Source organism: Poecilia formosa, unplaced genomic scaffold (assembly GCF_000485575.1).
Source record: "Poecilia formosa unplaced genomic scaffold, Poecilia_formosa-5.1.2 Scaffold71, whole genome shotgun sequence".
Taxonomy (NCBI): Eukaryota; Metazoa; Chordata; class Actinopteri; order Cyprinodontiformes; family Poeciliidae; genus Poecilia; species Poecilia formosa.
Window position 1 is genome coordinate 2,069,968 of NW_006800010.1, and position 18,999 is coordinate 2,088,966.

Consider the following 18,999-nt stretch of genomic DNA (forward strand, 5'->3'; position numbering starts at 1 on the left):
AGGTAAAATAAATAAATAAATAAATAAATAATTGGCATCTTTATTCTCATTTATATTTACTCATTTATAATTTTATTTATTCCCAGATTTATTTCTGGCTGAAATGGCTCTGAGGGAGTGAGGCCATTTTAAAAGGCTGGACATTGCTCACTCAGCTTACTTTTTTTTTCTTGTTTGTTTGTTTGTTTTTGACTGGAGTTTGTTCCAAAACCTGAAAATTGAACTGTCACCATTTCCAGGCTGAAGACTGAGAGATCCACTGCTTTGTTTTCTTACCTGTTCTTGAATTTCTAGTTAGGCAGGTCCCATTTAAGTGATTAGTTTAATTCTGTAGGTCTGGCAGTAGTCTGACCTGGACGTGGCTTTTAAATGTGTGGGTTTTCGCAGTACCCATTTAGGATAAAATAGAGACCAAACCGAGACTTATTAAAAACGAAAATAACATAAACAGCTATAAAAGACAGAGCGGTAACACCCCAGACAAAATAAGCAAAAGCTTAAAAAGTCCCACAGTGAAGAAAAAAGAGACTAAGATGTTGAGGAAACTAGCAAAAATACATTGCCATTTGTTCAGCACCAGCAAAAACGTCAATTGTCGTTTTGTATATAAAAAATAAATCAAGTTTGACTATAAAGCCTGGACCGCTGCCATGGAAACTGACTTTTGAGCATCGATTGCTCCTGCTCTGATTAGTGAGGTCTGTTGTCAAGCCGAAGTGACGCGTTCGCCATGGTTTCAACCCACTGCGCATGCGGTCTAGACAGTTATCACTATGGCGTCGCGTATACAAAAATGTAATGTTGTTTTTTAGAGTATTAAGAGCTTGAAACCCAAAAACAACGAGGAAAACATGCACAGTGATAAGGTAAGTGGTTGACGTTTATCATTAGCGATGGCAAATAAAAGCCAGAGATTTGTTATATACCTCGTCTCAGACTCTGGACGTAGTCTTGTTGTGCAAATTAGACTTGTTCTTATTTAAACTGTGTTTTTGCTGGTCCAAGTGAATCTCACTGTTATTACCAAGTGAAGACAGATAATATGTTTCCCTAGAAATTAACTAAGGAAGACACATGGAGACCTGCTGAGCTGAGAAGACACCTCAGGGTAAGTCAAAGGTTCTTAAATAATCAGATTATTTGGGAGGTGTAGTGATTATTTCATTCGTTATTTATCCAACATAGAATAATCACACATTAAGCTGAAATAATTTTTAAAAACGAACGTTTAGTGCTCATATTTGAATTTATTGTGTATATTGTGTCCATACAAAAATGAATTTTGCTTTTTTTCATACATTCACCCAAACCTTGTAACATGTGACGTTAAAGGCTTCAGAGTGTATTTTAATATGACAGGACTCGGGCTTATTAACTCCTCCTTAGGGATCATCATTAAGTAAAGTCGGTTATTTCTCTTTGCCCCTCATTAGATTATCTTTTAGAGAACACACCCAGGTCAATTTATGTCTTTGCCAAATATTACTCCCCTTTGATATGAAGAAGAGGAGTACAATTCTCCTCTTCAACGTCAATATCAAAGAGGAGTACATTAAAAACTGCCTTTTGAATCAGGCAAAATGCATTTGATTGCATTTTAATACAATCAAATGCAAGAAAGTTCATGCTAGAGAGGCTAAAACAAGTAGCATTTAAAAATAACTAATCTCTCTGATCATTTATACTCTGTGTAGATCAAATAAAATGTACAATAAGTTCTAACTTGTGTATCTAAATGATTGCTGAAAACCAACAATTTAAATTACATTACTGCCCATGATGAGTAGATTTAAACTTTTGGACTTTTTTTTCACAAAAGGGGACAAAATCAATACCCTTGTATTTATGTGTTTGTAAGGAAAAAGACTATGGGGATGGCTATTCAAGACGGAGAGAAGACAATGAGAGAAAGCATCGTGGTGGAGAGTCCGTAGAGAGACGGCACAGAGATCCAGAGGAGTCCAGACGAGACAGAGACGAGCTCAAGGAAAGAGAGAGACGACATGGAGACAGTAGAGACAGACATGCAGAGCGAAGGAAGGACGGGTCTCGTGACAGGAGAGGTGACAAAGACAGGGAGAGACGAGATGACGAGGACAGGAGAAAACGGGTAGTTGATGGTAGAGATATCAGGGACAGACACAAACATAAGGAGAAAGAGGAACTAAAAGTAAGGGAGGAGGTCAGGGACAACAGGAGAGAAGAAAGACTAAAGGAAAGAAGAGAGGAACTGGAAAGGGAGCTCAGGAGAGAGAGAAGGCGGCATGATGAAAGGGGTGAAGCAGGTAGAGATCAGGCAGAAAAACTGCACAGAGAGCTGAGGGACAGGCAGCACAGAGGCGAATATGAAGACAAGCGAAGAGACAAAGATGTTCAAGAAGAAAGAAGGCGTTCAGAGCGAATAGAAGATGGGGGTAGGCTTCCTTAAACTCCATTTTCCTATGTTTGGGTTGTCCATTTGATTGACAGCCTTTTTTTACCTTAGCGCGTAAAGGAGACCACAGACGACTTAAAGAGGAAGGAGAAAGAAGACACAAGGAGAGAAGACAGCATGTAGGACAATGATAACAATTTCCTGTTTTCGATTTTTTTGGTCACATTTGCTTCAATAATGTGGGATACAGTTATATTGTCGCTCTGATGCTCTGATGCTACAGGATGAGAAACAGAAACACAAAAGTGAATCCAAGGAACGTCAAGACTTGAAAAAATCTGACAGCGATGTCCGGAGCTCCGACGCTGACAGGGATCGAACAGAAAGGGAAAAGCACAAAGTAAGACATAAAAAAGAGGAGGACAGTGCCGATGGAAGGCATAAAGACAGACGACACAGGGAGGCAGAGGAAAAGGACGTGAAGAGAAGCAGTTCCAAGAAATCCTCATCGGACAAAAGGAAGGAAGAGAAAAAGGTTAGTTGGTCCCTAAATTCTCCTTAAAACCTCTTTTTGTTCATTTTAAATTTATTTTCTCATAATATTATGTCATTTTCCTTCTACGTGTTACTTCCAAATAACTAGGATGAGAAAGAGCAGCAGCAGAGAGCAGATGGACAACAAAGAGAGGACCGTGTAAGTTTGACCACAAAACTGAGGGGGACATAAAGTGTTGCAGAAAAGTGGCCTGATGATTGTAAAGGAAAGAAACTAGAAAAAAAAATCTAGTTTTTTAGAATATTTTCTAAAAAAAAATAAAAAAACTCAGAAATTCAACAGTTTACTGGTTTGACACAATTCCTGAACCTGTGTATCAAAAAGGTCCCTTCATAGATCAAGCTTTGTTTTTTCTTTAATGGGTCTTTTGTTCACATTTTGTGCTTTCTGTGCAGCATACATATGACTGCGCGCAGTTCTTTCGTTCTGCCTTCCTCCATCTTGGTTTGCTTATTTTCATCTGCAGATAGAAAATGCAGACATGGCAGAGCAAGAATATGAAGAGGATTTTGAGGTAAAGGAGGAGCAGAAATATCTAATTCTGTTCTCTTCCATCTTTTATTTTGTCAGCATCCTCATTTTTTTTTAACATTCAATCGTTTACTTTTGCACGCTTTTATCGATTTACGTTCTAAGAGACTGGTAAGAACTCAGCGCTGGACGTTTCATCTGCTACACTGTGTTGCTTGCATAAACAACGCTTTATTTCCTTAAAGGATTATGAAGAGGACTTTGAAGACATGCACGAGAGTGCTGATGAAGGCGAGGACGATGATGAAGGTGAGGACAATGATGGGGAAGAGGTGCAGACTGCAGAACAAAGTAAAGAGATTGAGGCGATCCGGAGAGCCATGGCTGAGGAGAACGAGAGAGTTGGAACGGCTCAGTCCAGGAGCAGTACGGCCAGAGAGGAGGAGCAGAACAGGCCCAAATGGTCCAAAGGTGCTCTCTTTATGTTCAATACCGTACACACAACTTAGATAATTCAACAAAGTTTTATGTGACATTGTGGCCAATGTAATTAATCACAATCAATCGCTTAAAGGCTCTGAAAGGAATGAGAGTAAAACTTCTCGCCATGGCAAATTTATCAACTTCGTGGCTGCAAAGCAACGTGAAATCAGCAAGAAGGTTGCCACAAAGCAGATGTACGTGTTAATTTAAAACTAAAATATTATTCCTCGAGCAGTTTGATGCAGTGCTTTATGAGCCGGTAAATATTCTCTGACAAACAGGAAGCGCAGTACAGAGCTGCTTCGTTTAATCGATCTGGACTTTTCCATGACGTTCTCCCTCCTCGACATCCCTCCTGTCAGTGAATATGAGATGTATATAAAGAGCTTTGGAAATGCCAACACCCAGCAGGTCAGGTTCATTTTCTGTTTTTTTTTTTGTTTTTTGTTTTTTTTGAGTCTGTGACAAAACACCTGAGATACAGGTGTAAAAAGGAAACGGCACATTTGAGTGAGATGTGGGACTGTCTTCCTCCCAGGCTTACGTTCAGTGTAACGAGGATAACGCAGACCGATACGTCCAGACAGAGGAAGTAGAAATATGTGAAAAGTGGACTCAGCATCCCCCTGAATACAATGGAGCATGTGGAGGTAAGAAAGAGTCTTAGGGTTTTTCACATTTTGTCAGCTTGCACCCAACAACAGTATTAAGTCTTACTGACTGCAGAAGAAGTACTGACTCGACTGGGTGATCCTAAAACATGAACATCATATGATTTTGACCATTCCAATGTAGTTCTGCCTAAGTGTTTAGGGTTGCTATCCTGCTGGAGGGTGAAGTGCAGTGTTAGGCCAAACATGGGATCCCCTCTGTCTTCTTTTTTGTTTGTTCTTTACTGTTGTACATTAAAAGTCCAATATGTGGAGTGCATGACTAATGGTTTGTCTGCATTATTAATGGATCTCTGCAGCAGTTCAATCGTAACTCTGGCTGCCCTTGCTCAGCCATTTAGTTTAGGGGGAATGTCTAAGTCTCGATTGGTTTTGATGGATTGGACACTGCCAAGGGAGATTCTGAGAGATTGAGAGATTGTTTTATCACATTTTAAACTTTTCCAAAACTTGTCCCCTCACTTTTCTGCTGTGTTTCTTGGGCTGCATGATGCTGTCTTTTGTGAGGCCTTCACGGAAAGTTGGATTTTGTCTTTAAGAGTTGTCAGGCCACGGGAGTGAATAAAAATGCATGCCTTGATTTTTATTTGTGAAACTGTTTGAAAACCATGAATCATTTCCTTTCCACTTAATAATTTGCAACATTGTGTTGGTTTATCACATAAAATCCCAATGAATCACCATGGAAGACAAATAGGACAAAAAACGAAGAAGTGGTCGATTATAGGCGGTGATGTTGCACCTTTTTACTTTGCAGATCCAAACTTCTCTCAGGATGCACAAGACAAAAGCAGGACTGACCTCCTTCTCGATTCACAATGTCTGATGTCGTTTGTCCGCTCAGCCTCACAGGTTTTACATATTATATAACTTTTTTTTAATTATTATTATTATTATTATTATTTCTTCATTGTGTCATTCTTTGTAAAGTTTTAAAATGTGTTATTTTTCTTCGACTTGTAAGCAGTAACTTGTTGTGCTTTTTGACCAAACGCAGGTCATGGTGGTTCTACTGGAGGAAGATCAGGCAGAGAGGAAATCCCTAAGAAAGCCGAAGACTAAAACAGATTCGCTTTCTTTCAGCGATGGAAGTTTGCAACTCAACACTAAGTTGCCTTTTCTTTTAGGTACAGTACCATGCAAAAGTATTCCAAAGACAGTCACACATTGCTTTAATATTGTTTTTTCCCCCCTTAATCTACTTGTGTTTTTTTTTTTTTTTATATACAAATTCCTAATATTATCAGAATGCTGTACATCATTCAGAAAATAACAGAGTCGGGTTTAACTTTTCAATCACAGGTCGCCAGATTAGTTTGGTGCAGTTCTCTCAGGTTCAGAAGCACATCATGCTGTCCGTCCACATGCCCACATCCAAAGCCAGCACTGCCGGCCTCGACGGCTGCACCGTCATCTGTGTCTGGAACATCTGGGAGCCGTCCAGACCTCAGAAGATACTCATCTATGAATCAGAGGTTCACATTTACCCAATCTAATTTCAGCTTCAGCAAAGTCCGCTTGACTTTAGAATAATACTTGCCTGTCCTGCGCCAGTTGATTGAAGTTTAGCCAAAATAGATGAGACGAGAACAACCAAGCTAATAAGACTAACAAAAAATCCCTGAAAACCGACTTTTAACACTTCTAACGTTTTTGCTCCTGGCAGGTCCAGTGTTGCTGCTTCAGTCCAGGAAAGTCCACTCTGGTGTTTGCAGGGACACAGGTTGGTTCTGTGGTGCTGTGGGACCTGAGGGAGTATGCCAGCAACCATTACAGATTAAAGATTGGTGATCATGAGTGGACCCTCAGACATCCCACCTTTTCCACCGGTATGTCAGGAAAAGTTTTATTCGCTTAAAATTTTCATTAAACACAGATTTTTCCATAATATTCATTTTCATGTAAAATGTTTTTGTTCTTGCAAACTTGCGCCAAATCCAGGGGCACTTTAAGAAATGAGATAACCACATTGGTTTCAGTATTTCAAAACATAAAACTCATAAACTGTCTGGATTAAATCCAGGGTTTTATTTTTGTTGATTTCGTTGAGTATCCCTTACAGCATCCCTCCGGTGCAGAAGCTGCTTATCTACGTAAACAGAAGAAACGCGGTGAGCGCTGACATCTTGTCTTTCGTTGTTCTGTCAACACAGACGCAGTGATGTCCGGCTCAGGCCATGTTTCTCCTGTCACCTCCGTAGAGGTCGTTCCCTCCTTTGTTGCTGGAGGACTGAGACCAGAGGTCGCACTTCTAGCCTCAGAGGAAGGTGTGACTTTCTTTTTACACAGTGACTGAATATTAGTGTGTCATTACTTTGTTTTTTTCAACCCAATCAAAATCAGTCAACTAAAATTATATCTTCGTCTCTTCATCACTCAGAATCATCAGGATTGTCGTTCCAGCTTGCCTCCTTGGATGAAAACGGGATTTTAAATTTCTGGGTAGGTCTGGCAACAAAGAGAAATGAGTTTAATGAAGTGATCCAGAGAGGTGCTACATTGTAGCGTTTGGTTATTTTATTTATTTGTTATCCTCTTAAAAACTTTAACACAAATTTCTGGAATATAGTATACAAATAAAACCCTCAACCTATCCGTCCCAAAAGAGAAAAACTTTTCATAAAGGAAAGACAAGGCAGTAAACATGCATGAGATGATTCCTTATCTGATTTCAGCAGATAAGAAATCTGCTTAAATCTGAAACTCTTTGCAACAGTTTTCTTCATATTTTATCAGGACTTTATGTGATCACAAAGTAGTCCGTAATTATGACATAGAAGGGAAATAAACTTTCTCCCTGACTTGTCTGCTTTGTTTCTTGATCATGTTTGTTCATTAATGTCCTCTACCACCTTTTGAGGCCATCTGGTTATGGGATGAACTCCTGCCACCTGAGCCACTGTCACCCCATTCACTCCTTGTTAGCTGTCGTGCCTATGTACAGATCTGCATAAAATCTCAAAAAAATACCCTGAATATTGAGTGGAACGTCTGAAAATTTGCTTGGAAATTTTATATGTGAACATATAAATCCACTCCTTCAGAATGTTATAAAGTGTAGTCTTGTTTGGCGTCACTGATATTCATCAGTATTCACGCACTTTTATGTGTTTTCCTCTTTGCGTCCTGTAGGTGGTGGTGGAGCTCCCTAGAGGCAACGAGGCAGGCTCGCCGACAGATTTAGGTAATTGAGTCACATTTTATAGTCCTCCCTGTTCTATCCAGTAAACATACTCATATTTCTCCCACACGTGTTTTGGCCTTATTTCTGTCTTGTGTTTCCCACCCTGCAGGTCTCCGTCCCGGGGGAAGAGTGAAGCTGCTTCACAGTTCCTCCCTCCTCACTGTTCAGAGGTTAGATTGATAAATAGCTCATGATGAGCACTTGTCAGCCGCTGGGCTTAAAAATACCTCAAAGTGGCTTGACCCAGTGGGACGCAGCTGTTCTGACAGTGGTCACATGATCCAGTGTTTGTCCCCTCGACATGTCTCTGGAGGTCATGTACTTGTACAGGCTGGGGGAACATGATGTGATGGGACAGTTTGTGAGATCTAATGTTGCGCTCTCTTCGTCTCCAAGGCCGTTACTAAAAGAGGCAGCAAAAACAAGGCCCTCTCAGACGCTGCTTTTAAAATACCATCCGACAGACTCCAATCATTTCTTTATTGGCACCAATCTGGTGAGCAAAATGTACCCCAATTCAGACTAGTGATCCCTAGTTTCCTTCTGGGAAATGTTGTGACTTCCTGTTTCTTTCCAGGGTCTGGTCAGACATGGAACAAGTCACGGTTTGAAGGCTCCTCCGCAGTTTTACAGGTCCCAGGAGATGGAAGAAAGAACTGTTGACATCAACTCAATCCACTTCTCTCCTTTCAGACCAAATCTCTTCCTGGTAGGAAGCGTTCCTTTTCAAATTGAATCAGTTTTAAGACATGCAGCCTTTTGCACACATACTAGTGCTGCTTGTTGATATATAAAAACACTTATGTTCATCTTTGATTACAGTATAATTCTTTCACACTGAAAAATGTTAGAAAATGTTTACTTTTATTTAGGGACAACTGTCCAGATTCAAAGTAAATTGCATATTATGAAATAACTGTTCTTACTCCTGAAATCATTGGTACCCTTCAAGATTCTTAGCTTGGAAATGATTTCTCTCAGTCAAGACAATAATTAAAAAGCTTAAAATGCCAGAGCTGTGCAAAACAAGGGTGTGTGCCTTGTTTTGCACAAGGAAAAAGAGTATGGGAGGTAAAAATAGTTTGCATAACTTACAAAAAGTGGCGACTTTGGCTTACCAAGTCTTCATAGCAACTATAGAAGACACCATCTTCTCACCAGCTGTTCATTTTGATGTCATACTGATTTTTTTTTTCTAGTATCACTATTAATGGTGCTTTCTTCTTCTTTTTGGCAACAAACACACGAGGCAGATGTAGCATAAAGCAAAGAATGAATTAAATTAATAGTAAAAGCAACTCATGCCTATTGTTGAGTATGGTGAAGGATCTGTGTTAAAGCTCAACGCATCATGAACAATCTAAATGTAAGGTGATTTAAAATTTAAAATCTGGTATAATCTGCTGGATTACTAAAAATGGGTTGCAGATTCCCACAGGTTAAAGATCCAAAATGTATGGCCAGATCAACACTGACATTGACATTTAACTGTAAACTTTTGTTTATGAGTCTTTGCTACTGCATCAAGAAATTAATTTATTTCAGAGTTATTTTACTTGAGTGCCAACAAATGCGCCAGGAGCTGTAGGATCTATTTTATAGCTTGCTAGATATATTGGTGATCATCTTAGCATACACAGAGAATCAATGGAAAATGGCTAACATATTAAATTTGCTGATTCTTTTAAAAATTAATAAGCAGACCAAGTTACACAAATAATATTACCATTATTCTGTTCCCTCCACCAAAGAAGATTCTTCTCCTGTTACTCTGAAATGATGAATTCCAGGTACTTTGATTCATGTTTTGGTGCAAGGGTGTACTTTACGACCTTACTGTGAGTTTTTTTTTCTTCCCTTTTTTTGTAGGTGGGCTGTGCAGACGGCAGCATCAGGATGCATGCAGTCAGCCACGATCAGCCCGTGGCAGAATGGATGAACGGCACCGGTGGAGAAGCGGTGGTCTCGCTGCAGTGGACCCAGACCAGGCCTGCTGTGTTTTGTGTCCTCGACGCCGCTTCTAACCTTCACATATGGGACATGTTGAAAGATGATGGACAGCCTGTTATGACGGAGACATTTCGTGATGATAGGTAACACCAATTAAATGAGCGACATGTAAAGTGTAGCATACATTTTATGCCATCCTGTGTTCATATCAGGTGTGTGCTTTGTGTTTTTAGGGTAACAGCTATGGCTGCGTTTGGAGACTCGGGACAACAAAACACATACTCAGGAATTGCGCTGGCACACAAGTCAGGAAATATAGAGCTGCAGTATTTCACTCCGTCTTTGACGTTGCCCAACCCTGCAGAGGAGGGAAAGTTGGAGAGCATAATGACTGAAGCCTTTTGAAAACATCCATCTTGACTTCATACTGATACCGACTCACTTTACTGTTACTTTAAAGGTTCAATTCATTTTTAAACACAGAAGGAGCAAAAAATGCAACTAATACAACGTCTAAAGACATCATCCTACATACCTTTCTGTTTGTTCAATGTGAAATTGAACAAACATGAGCTGAACATGGCCATGAGGGGAACGTTGTTAATTCATCGATTGTCCTTAGTTTTAAAAGAATATTGCACACGTTTGTGGATATATGAAAATATTTATACTATTTGGCTATAAAATATTTTTATTACAAAGTGTGAGTTATTTTAAATAAATATAGTAAACCTGTATATACAATGTTGGGTTTTATTTTTCATACATATCACACCATTTTTACACATCATGTGTAAAAATACTCCACTTGACTTAACCCCACAGAAGCAGGATTAGGTTAGACACTGACTGCATCGTTGGAGAAGAAGTGGAGACGGTTGAGGAGTATAATAATAATAATAATGTTGATAATAATAACACATTTTATTTATATAGTACTTTTCTAAAAACACACTTTACAGGATTCAAGGAAAATTACAAACAGATCAGTACATCAAACAAAATCATAAAGAGTAACAGAAAAACTTGAATAAGTGTCTTCAGTTGGAGGCTTCTTTAGATTTGCTGTAATACAGACTGCTACAGAAGATCCTATCAACAGCTATTAGCATCTACTATTTGAAGAACCTTGGGGAATACGAGTGACAGCAACATTTATCTTCCATTTGGGACTAATAAAGTATTTTGGAATGGAGTTGAATTATCTTCAAAATATTTTTGAAATAAAGCAAGAGTTTTTGCAGCCAAGTAACTATGGTTGCCGAGAAACAAGCAAAGAACAAGGGAAACAATTTAAAGACATACAAAATGGGAGCAGCGAGCTGGATTCTTGCAGGTCAAAGACATTAAACTTTTGGGACTTTATTTTTTATTTTTCATAGACTCAAACAGTACTTTCTTTAAAGTCTTACAAATTACCAACAAAAAATTACAACATCAGAGGTTCACACCCATTCGATGTTGGATTCCTATGCATAACTTGGTATTGTATTGCACTATTATTATTATTATTATTATTAGTAGTAGTAGTAGTAGTAGTAGTAGTAGTAGTAGTAGTAGTAATACCATTTGCACAAATGAATTATGAAGGATTTGAGACAATTGAGAAATGATTTTAACTTTGAAATGACGAATTTCAATACACTTCCATGACCCTTTTAAAGTTTACAATGTGGATTCTTTTATAATTCAATTCACTTGATTGTTTTCACTTCCCAGAGTGCCTTGCATTAGCTTCTTTGTAAAGCAGGCATGGGAACCGTTTTCTTACATTTTCCTCAGGGTGAGTACACTTATTTGTCCTCAGATTTCTGCAGAGCTTTCAAGTAGAAAGATTCGGAGCAGAATCACATCTCAGACTTGGAGACCACCACCCTCTGAAGACCGAGTCATTTTGAGGTAGTGGCTCCAGGACAGAGCAGCAAATCATCCAAGGTTCAGAATAGAGGCTGTTATCTTAGCTCTCTAAGATGACAGAACCAACAAGACATCAAGCTCAGAAAATTCTCATATACGATAGAAGGGAGACTGGAAAAAAGGTAGATCAGCTTGCAGGTGGTTACTGGGAAATTACTGCCGTAACTGTCAGTGAAGCATTCGATTTGTGTCTGCAGGTTTTTGCCTATGAAGAGGATGAGCACTTCCTTGTTCATGGGTTCTATCACTTCAAGCATTTCCCTTGTGACAGCCCAGTGCGTTTCATGTTGCACTCCCCTGCAAATCATGCCTTCATCAGCCTCCACACAAACAACAGAGTAAGCTATTTCAGACCTAAGTGCCTCAAGGAGACCATCTGGAGAAAACTGCCCTTTTTGGGCCTCACTGCAACAAAGATCCTGGGATGGATGGTAGGCTGGGGCCCCGGGCCCATCTTCACCCTCCTGGACAACAAATTGCGGCATTTGGATACTGCGGACAACGCTCTTGATATTCGGCTGTGTGAGGCGGCGGAGCATTCCTGGGAGCTGGTGACTGTAGGCTTTGGGAACGTGTGTGTGTGGTCGGTGTTGCTCATGAGGTGCAGAGTGAAGCTACAGGAAGGGCTGCAGCAGAGAGCTTTCACTCACATGGCATTGGCTCCTCCACAGAAGAATAGGCCTCACCTTGCCTTTGTTGCATGTGGAACGGATGTGACTGTGATCAACCTCGATGATGGGATAGTTCTGGATCACCAGGAGAGACTCTGTCTAAGGTCTGCAGGATCATGATGATGTTGTACACAGTTATTGGTTTTGTGGTATCTATGCAGTTTTACCTTATATTGTTGAGGTCATTCTTTGTTTCAGAATCTCATGCACCACCTTAGTAGCTGGAGCATGACAGCATATAAATGATTGAATTATCCTCAGTATGAAGAGCTTTAAAATGTAAAAGTACCCGTTTTACTTTTTTGCATTGTCTTAAATTACAACCACAACAAATACGTTTTATGTGTCCCACAAAATAGTGCATTGCAACAGTGTTTTACAAATAACTTTGCAGTTGTATTTTGCCCACCAGAGTCAATGCTTTGTTAAAGAGAGACAGCAAACTCAATTTGTGGCAGTCACAGCTGGCAATGGCAGTTCCAGTGTCAGCTGCCAGTAGGTGCCACCGAAACAGTGGCTGCTGGCACTGATTGAACATAAATATGAATATATTTGTTTTAAATATATTTGTTTTAAATAAATTTTCCATGACACTTGATGTTAATAATCTATTTTTGACATACATTTTGGTGTAATCAGCAGAACTTTACATCATTTTTATAGAAATCCTATCTGTATGTTTTATGGCATGACTTAAGTTATTTATTTATATTTATTTATTTATAAGGATCTGTTTTTCAAATAAACACATATAAAACAATGATGGTTGGTTAAAAAAAATTAAATAAAAGGAAAAACTAGGTTTTAATAAAAGGTTTTTCCTTTTATTTAAATAGCTTGGTAAGTTATTTTTCAAATAAACTTACCAAGCTGGTAAGTTATTTAAAAGAGATATAGAAGTAAATTTCTGAAAACTCTTTTAAAAGACTTTTTCTCTCACAGTGAAATCACCGCAATGTTGTTCTGCACCCAACTTGACAGTTTGATCCTCGCTTTCCGAGATTGCACCATCACAGTCTGGGGTCTTGACTGGGTTCCGCGTGTTACTTTTTTTGGACACGATGGTAACTTTAAGATTAAACTGCTTCAGGTTCAATATGTATTTATCTACCCAATTGACTTCATTTTGTCTAACTTCTATTTGTTTGCTCTGCTTAGGTGTGGTGAATTCGCTGTTCTATTGCTCCAAATCAAACCTGCTGATCTCATGCTCTGCAGACTGCACCATGCGTAGCTGGGATGTAAAAAACAACTTGGCAATCGATTGTTTCCACACAGAGCAGAACCACCCTCCACTGTGTTTAGGGGGCATAGAGAACAAACACCCATTTTTCTCTTTTTCAGACAAAGGTGTGGATCTTTGGTTTCTAACAGCTTGGTACACCCTCCACACAAAGGTCAAAGGGGATGAAGACATCGCATTGAAACAAATCTTAGTCTCACATTTGCCTCCTTGCTACCCAACCCGTGTGACTTGTGTCAGTGAAGATGATCATATCTATCTGGTTTCTGCTGGAAAAGCAGAAATACTGACTTCCTTTAAGGCAGGAAAGAGGGTATTATGTGCTGCTTACTGCCTTCAAAAAGAGCTTTTGATTGTCTTGACTAAGGGTGGTACCTTACTGCAAGTCAACCCACTTGCTAATCCAGCCACTTTGATACAAGAATGGGAAGGCAGAGGCCAGGCTCTATGGTCAATATCAGACTCTGTTAGTAAAAAGGATCTCCACAATCTGCCGGATCCTGGCCCCGCCTGTTGCATGGTGATTTACAGCTCCTTAGGAGACCCTGAGAAGGCTTTAGAGAGGTGGAAAAGTTTACAAAGTGGGAGAGGCAGCAGTCAGAAGGACAGCAAACATATCGATCATTTCAAGAATCGGTAAGCAGCTTCTCTTTATATTAAAGTAGCGTATTTGCCAGATGTATTCGCTCACAGATCCAAATCACTAAATCCAGGTGTCCCAGTTGCTTCCATGGCCACGGGTGTATAAAACCCAGCACTTCAGCATGCAAATTGCTTCTACAAATGAATTGCCCTCAGGAACTCAGTGAAATGTCATTGTAGTATCATAATAGGATGCCTCCTGTACAACAAGTCCAGTCGTTAAATTTCCTCCCTGCTGAATATTTTACAGTCAGCTGTTAGAGGTATTAAAGGTGCAGCATGCAAGTTTTGTAAATAGTATGTATTTTTACATATTTAATGGAGCTGTGATATTCTGCGAAAAAAAAAAAAAATCAATCATGCTTGTGTTCATGCTGCTCAATGTGCTAATGGTGGAGAAGCCAACATTATGTTAAACCCCTCAGAAAAACGGCCTTCACACACTCAGGACTGTGTGTGAAGGCAGATGAGTGACTACCTATGGTGTTATATGGTCGTGCATTTGAATTGCTAGAAGTTGATCTATTGTGTGGAATTTTCTTTATACATTTTGTGTTGGAATCAGATTTTGGATTATCATTGGCCAAAGTGGTGGCTGTGTGAGTGTCCTCACAATGGATGATGGGACGGTCCTGTACAGAACCCCCGCACACAACGGCAAGGACGTCACAGCAGTGAAGGCCTACCCGAAGTACAACTACCTCCTCTCCTCGGGTGAATTTAAATCAAACATTTTTATATCCTCGCGCGTCTTTTTCAAAGAAGATTTGATTACTTTCAATCTAATCATCAAGGTGCGGACTTCACGGTGGTGGTGTGGAAAGTTCACCCCGATGCTGCAGCGTGTCTAACCCCTTGGCAGACGGTGATATGTTATGAGCCTCAGGTCTACCTGGCGGCGCTGGAGCTGCAGGTGGCCCTGGCGTTTCGAGAGCCTACCGGCAACTCCTACAGCCTACAACTCTACCATGTGGAAAACCTGAAACGAGCAGAATGTCAGCAAACAAATGCACATATAGATTCCCTCACAGGTCACAGCTTGGTATAACCTCTACATGGGAAACTGCAAAGGGGATTTTTACCAGAGTGATTGTTTTTTTTTTTTTTGTTTGTTTGTTTTTGTTTTGCAGGAGTGTGCGCGATTCCTGAAATAAAGGCGTTTGCTTCCTGCAGTCTGGATAAGACAGTGCGCATCTGGAATGAGAAGAATAAACTCATCTGGTTGGACTTACTTCACATCTTCTTTTTAACCCCGCTTTATCTTATTTACCAGAATGTTCATATGTTTTGGGCTAGGGTTCTAAAAGTTATCCACACAACTTGAGCTTTTTTCCGATTTTGTCACATTGCAACCACAGACTTCAATGTGCAACTCTGTGAAGGGAAAGGTGTTAAATTCATACCAAAAGAGGCCAAAAATAAAATGTTTGGTCATTATGAAAAACGTTGTTTAAAGAGGGAAAGTTCACATTGCATCCCCCTAACCTCCTCTGTGTTGGGTGTACAACAAGACAGAAACAAGTTCAAGGGGCATTTTCACTTTTGCAAGACATTGCATATTTTAGAATAAATATTCAAACACCATATATTTTGTTTTCAGGGTGCAACAGCTTGTGGCAGTACCTCAGTGTATGGAATACAGTGGAAACGGGGAGCTATTTCTGGGCATGAATGGGGACCTGTACAGGCTAGAGTTTGCACACTTTCTACCAAAGAAATACCAACGAACGGTGCAACTATTGGCTGCTTATTATTTGACTGAATTTAAAAATTGCACACAGGAAAGTTTTATCATTGCTATGCCTGATTTTTTTTTTCCAGCTTCGCTGCTACTGTTTCGAAAATGTCCTTCCTGAGCTGCCTATTCCTGAGGTTGAAGAAACACCCGTCAAAGCCGAGTAGGACATGTTCCACTTTCAGGTTGGAATAATAATGCAATTATCCGAATGAGTTCTGAGCACTTTTGTATTCTAGCATGCCAACTAATGAGGCAGAAAGATTAAAGGAAGCTATCAACAACAATGAGGTAATGAACATATACCTGGAGGAGGACCAGGTGAGTATATAAAAAGGAACATTTTAAGATCTGTTGATAATTAAAACACCTGGCTCATAAATACATTTTTTTCCCACCTGTGTCAGGAGGCGTCAGTGATCATTGACATGGACCTGAAGGCTCTAGTAAAAGGAGAAGTAAGATGCACACAAAAGAAAACTCAGAGTACAAAACAAACCAAGATGGAGGCCTTTAACCAGTACATGCATGAGTTATATGGATTGTCACCTTGTGAGCAGGTATATTTCAGCAACAACTTTTTTTTCACCTGATTTTCTCAAGTACTTGAAAACAAATGAAACCGTCAATCAGTCCACTATATAAACTTCTAGTATACTGGACTAGTTTTCAGTGATTCTCAAAAGTATCCAAGCAGGTCTCTGTTGAAAAGTAAATCTTGGATCTCATTGAGACAACCTGTTTAAACAACGGTCAAAGAAATACATTAATGCACATCCCAATTAAATGGCCAGGTTTAGTGTTGTCATAAGACCGGATGAATGTGACATATATGACAGATCCTTTAGGAGTGAAATGTTTTAAAGATGAAACACCCTGCATCGGAGGAAGAAGTGGGTGAGGCCTTAAACTTCCCATTGTTGACCTAGATTTGATTTGTTTAGAGTAAAACTTTCCATAATAAGATCAACCTGAAATTAACTCTCTCAATAGGTTTTTTTTCTGACATTTTCTCATTTGCACCATTTGGCTGAAGTCTCATTTGAAATGATCCAAACGATCAAATCAATCAGTGGTGTCAGTCGGGACAAGTGTACAAACCCCCCATACGTACCATGGCGCACATTTTAAAAACTTAAAATAGCTGTATGAAAGTTGAAGAAATTTTTCAGCATTACAATGACTTCAAGCATACATCCATAACACCAAGCTTCACCGGAAGAAAAAAAAAAAGTTTTTGGAATGGCCTCCTGAGAGGAGACAAGAATTAAAATCAGCAGAAAATGTTAAACGTTTTACCGGAAGACAGATGTGGTCATAATCTGTAAATTTGGAAAACATTTGTAAGAAAGAGTATGCAAATATCCACAATTTAAGACGGGGTATGCTAACAGACTTCCACAACTTGAATCTGAAATTAAACAAAGTGGTTTAGTTTGGTTCAAAGTTGTTGATGTAAGGGAATGTGCACTTGCAAGGTTGCAAGATTTTTATTTATTTATTTTTTTTCACATTTCACATGTTATTTCCCCATAACGTAAAAAAAATGGCCAGGTTTTTGGCAACAGAGTGCATGTCAAATTTATGGTGGAAAATGTGGAGAAATTATTTATTAATATTTATAAATCAATCGATCAATCAATCAATTGTATTTATAAAGCACCTTTCATACTAAAAGCAGCTGAAAATGCTGTACAGATCAATAAAAAACAAATCCACCAAAATAAACAATTACCCAACCAACCCCACGTGTATTATTGTACACATTGGACATCCTGTTTGTTATTTACATGCAAAAGATCTTTTTTTTTTTTTTTTTTGCTACTTTATTTTTTATGTTAAGCACATTTGCAAAAATCATACTAATTTGTTAAACACTCTGCTTTTCAGGCTGGCATAGATGAGGATGATTTTGACGCTATTCTAATGAAGTCCAAAGCACGTTTAATGCGAACCATGTACGTTCCAAAGCCAAAACTAAAGGTTGGTCCTGCGGCCTCTGAAGTGCTTGCGGAAAAACAGGTATAAACCTTTACGATGTCAATATGTTTTATCTACTAATGTTGAATTTAATTTTCCTGTGACAGATAGCAAAGTGACAGCTTAAGGAGAAAATTTATGACACTTGCATCATTCTCTTTTTTCCGTTTGTAATCACAGCATTTTCCTCATTCTTAAGTTTGTTTTAGCTTTGCTTCTTTAAATGTTTCAGATCATTGAACCAGTGTCAATATCAGAGAAATAGAACAAATAGGAAATGCAAACAGCAATTTTGAACTGATGTTTACATTTATTAGATGGGAAAGGCTATTTTGACCAATGTTGCTCTATGTGAAAATATGCGCCCCTTGTTAAAAGACACTTTATGTGTAATTGATTACATTTTACTGGAGGAAAGCTGGAGTTCAATTTCATAAGCTACGTGCAGGTTTGATTACTGCCAGATCTGTAGGACCCAGAAATAACTTGAGAACTTGTCTGACAACATGAAGCAGGCTTAAAGGTGCCAAAAACCAAAACATTGCGCTCCAATCTAAAGAAATTCAAGAGGAGATAAAAAGGTTGCCTAGCTACAGTAACTGTCTGGAAAAGGTGGCCAATAACAGGAACTGCAGAAACTCTGGAACAGTGGGGAACCTTCCGGGAGCATTTGGGCAAAATGACTTCCATGGTGCTGATGACAAAGAACATTAAGGCTCATTGTACATATTGCTCAACAACATTGATACCTTTAACATCTTTTAAGAAAAACAACATGATGTCTACAGTCAAGGGAGTTGACTGTAGATACTTCTTTTCTTTAGAACTGATATGTTATGCACACAAAAGAAAACTCACATAAATTACCATAAATTTTCCTGTCCAGTCGAAATTCTGAAGGAGAAATCCACCAGTTTGTGACCTTGACACCAAGCACGATTAGGTTAGGCAGCACTAATCTAAAGAGTATTCCTCCACAGTGATGTTAAGAAGTTATGCCAGCTATCATAAGTGCTTCATAGCAGCTGTTTTTACCAAGAGGGGGCATATTCTAAATAAGTCTCTTAGCAGCATATTAAAACATTCTATGAATTATTTTGACTATACTTTATCGTAGTATTT

General features: G+C 39.1%; 2 protein-coding genes across 3 annotated transcripts; both read left to right on the plus strand.

The window, feature by feature from the left end:
• Positions 1–710: 710 nt before the first annotated feature.
• On the plus strand, positions 711–10,386 carry dync2i1 (dynein 2 intermediate chain 1). Of its 2 annotated transcripts, none has more exons than XM_016673192.1 (23): positions 711–866; positions 1,055–1,108; positions 1,859–2,414; positions 2,486–2,556; positions 2,658–2,909; positions 3,018–3,068; positions 3,397–3,444; positions 3,647–3,872; positions 3,976–4,078; positions 4,166–4,295; positions 4,423–4,534; positions 5,313–5,407; positions 5,553–5,682; positions 5,858–6,030; positions 6,222–6,384; positions 6,709–6,822; positions 6,936–6,997; positions 7,688–7,739; positions 7,849–7,909; positions 8,136–8,235; positions 8,317–8,448; positions 9,609–9,832; positions 9,923–10,386. In XM_016673192.1, the coding sequence occupies exons 1-23, from the start codon at positions 852–854 to the stop codon at positions 10,092–10,094; spliced, it is 3,096 nt and encodes a 1,031-aa protein (XP_016528678.1). In that variant the 5' UTR covers positions 711–851; the 3' UTR covers positions 10,095–10,386. The 2 variants fall into 2 exon arrangements, with proteins under 2 accessions (XP_016528678.1, XP_007555700.1); XM_007555638.2 differs by having other exon boundaries at positions 712–866; positions 2,486–2,553.
• A 752-nt stretch (positions 10,387–11,138) lies between these two features.
• On the plus strand, positions 11,139–16,241 carry wdr97 (WD repeat domain 97). The gene is made up of 11 exons (XM_016673138.1): positions 11,139–11,172; positions 11,497–11,728; positions 11,804–12,381; positions 13,220–13,341; positions 13,436–14,156; positions 14,728–14,876; positions 14,957–15,193; positions 15,293–15,383; positions 15,763–15,892; positions 15,984–16,060; positions 16,137–16,241. The coding sequence occupies exons 2-11, from the start codon at positions 11,660–11,662 to the stop codon at positions 16,228–16,230; spliced, it is 2,268 nt and encodes a 755-aa protein (XP_016528624.1). The 5' UTR covers positions 11,139–11,172; positions 11,497–11,659; the 3' UTR covers positions 16,231–16,241.
• Positions 16,242–18,999: the final 2,758 nt, after the last annotated feature.

Excerpts from the sequence above, each read along its gene's own strand:
- dync2i1 (XM_016673192.1), top strand. Across the intron at positions 4,296-4,422 it reads GAAATGCCAACACCCAGCAG|GCTTACGTTCAGTGTAACGA; the intron begins GTCAGGTTCATT and ends TCTTCCTCCCAG. Across the intron at positions 6,385-6,708 it reads ACATCCCACCTTTTCCACCG|ACGCAGTGATGTCCGGCTCA; the intron begins GTATGTCAGGAA and ends CTGTCAACACAG.
- wdr97 (XM_016673138.1), top strand. The coding sequence starts at position 11,660 with ATGACAGAACCAACAAGACATCAAGCTCAGAAAATTCTCATATACGAT. Across the intron at positions 14,877-14,956 it reads CAACTACCTCCTCTCCTCGG|GTGCGGACTTCACGGTGGTG; the intron begins GTGAATTTAAAT and ends CTAATCATCAAG. Across the intron at positions 15,194-15,292 it reads ACATATAGATTCCCTCACAG|GAGTGTGCGCGATTCCTGAA; the intron begins GTCACAGCTTGG and ends TTTGTTTTGCAG.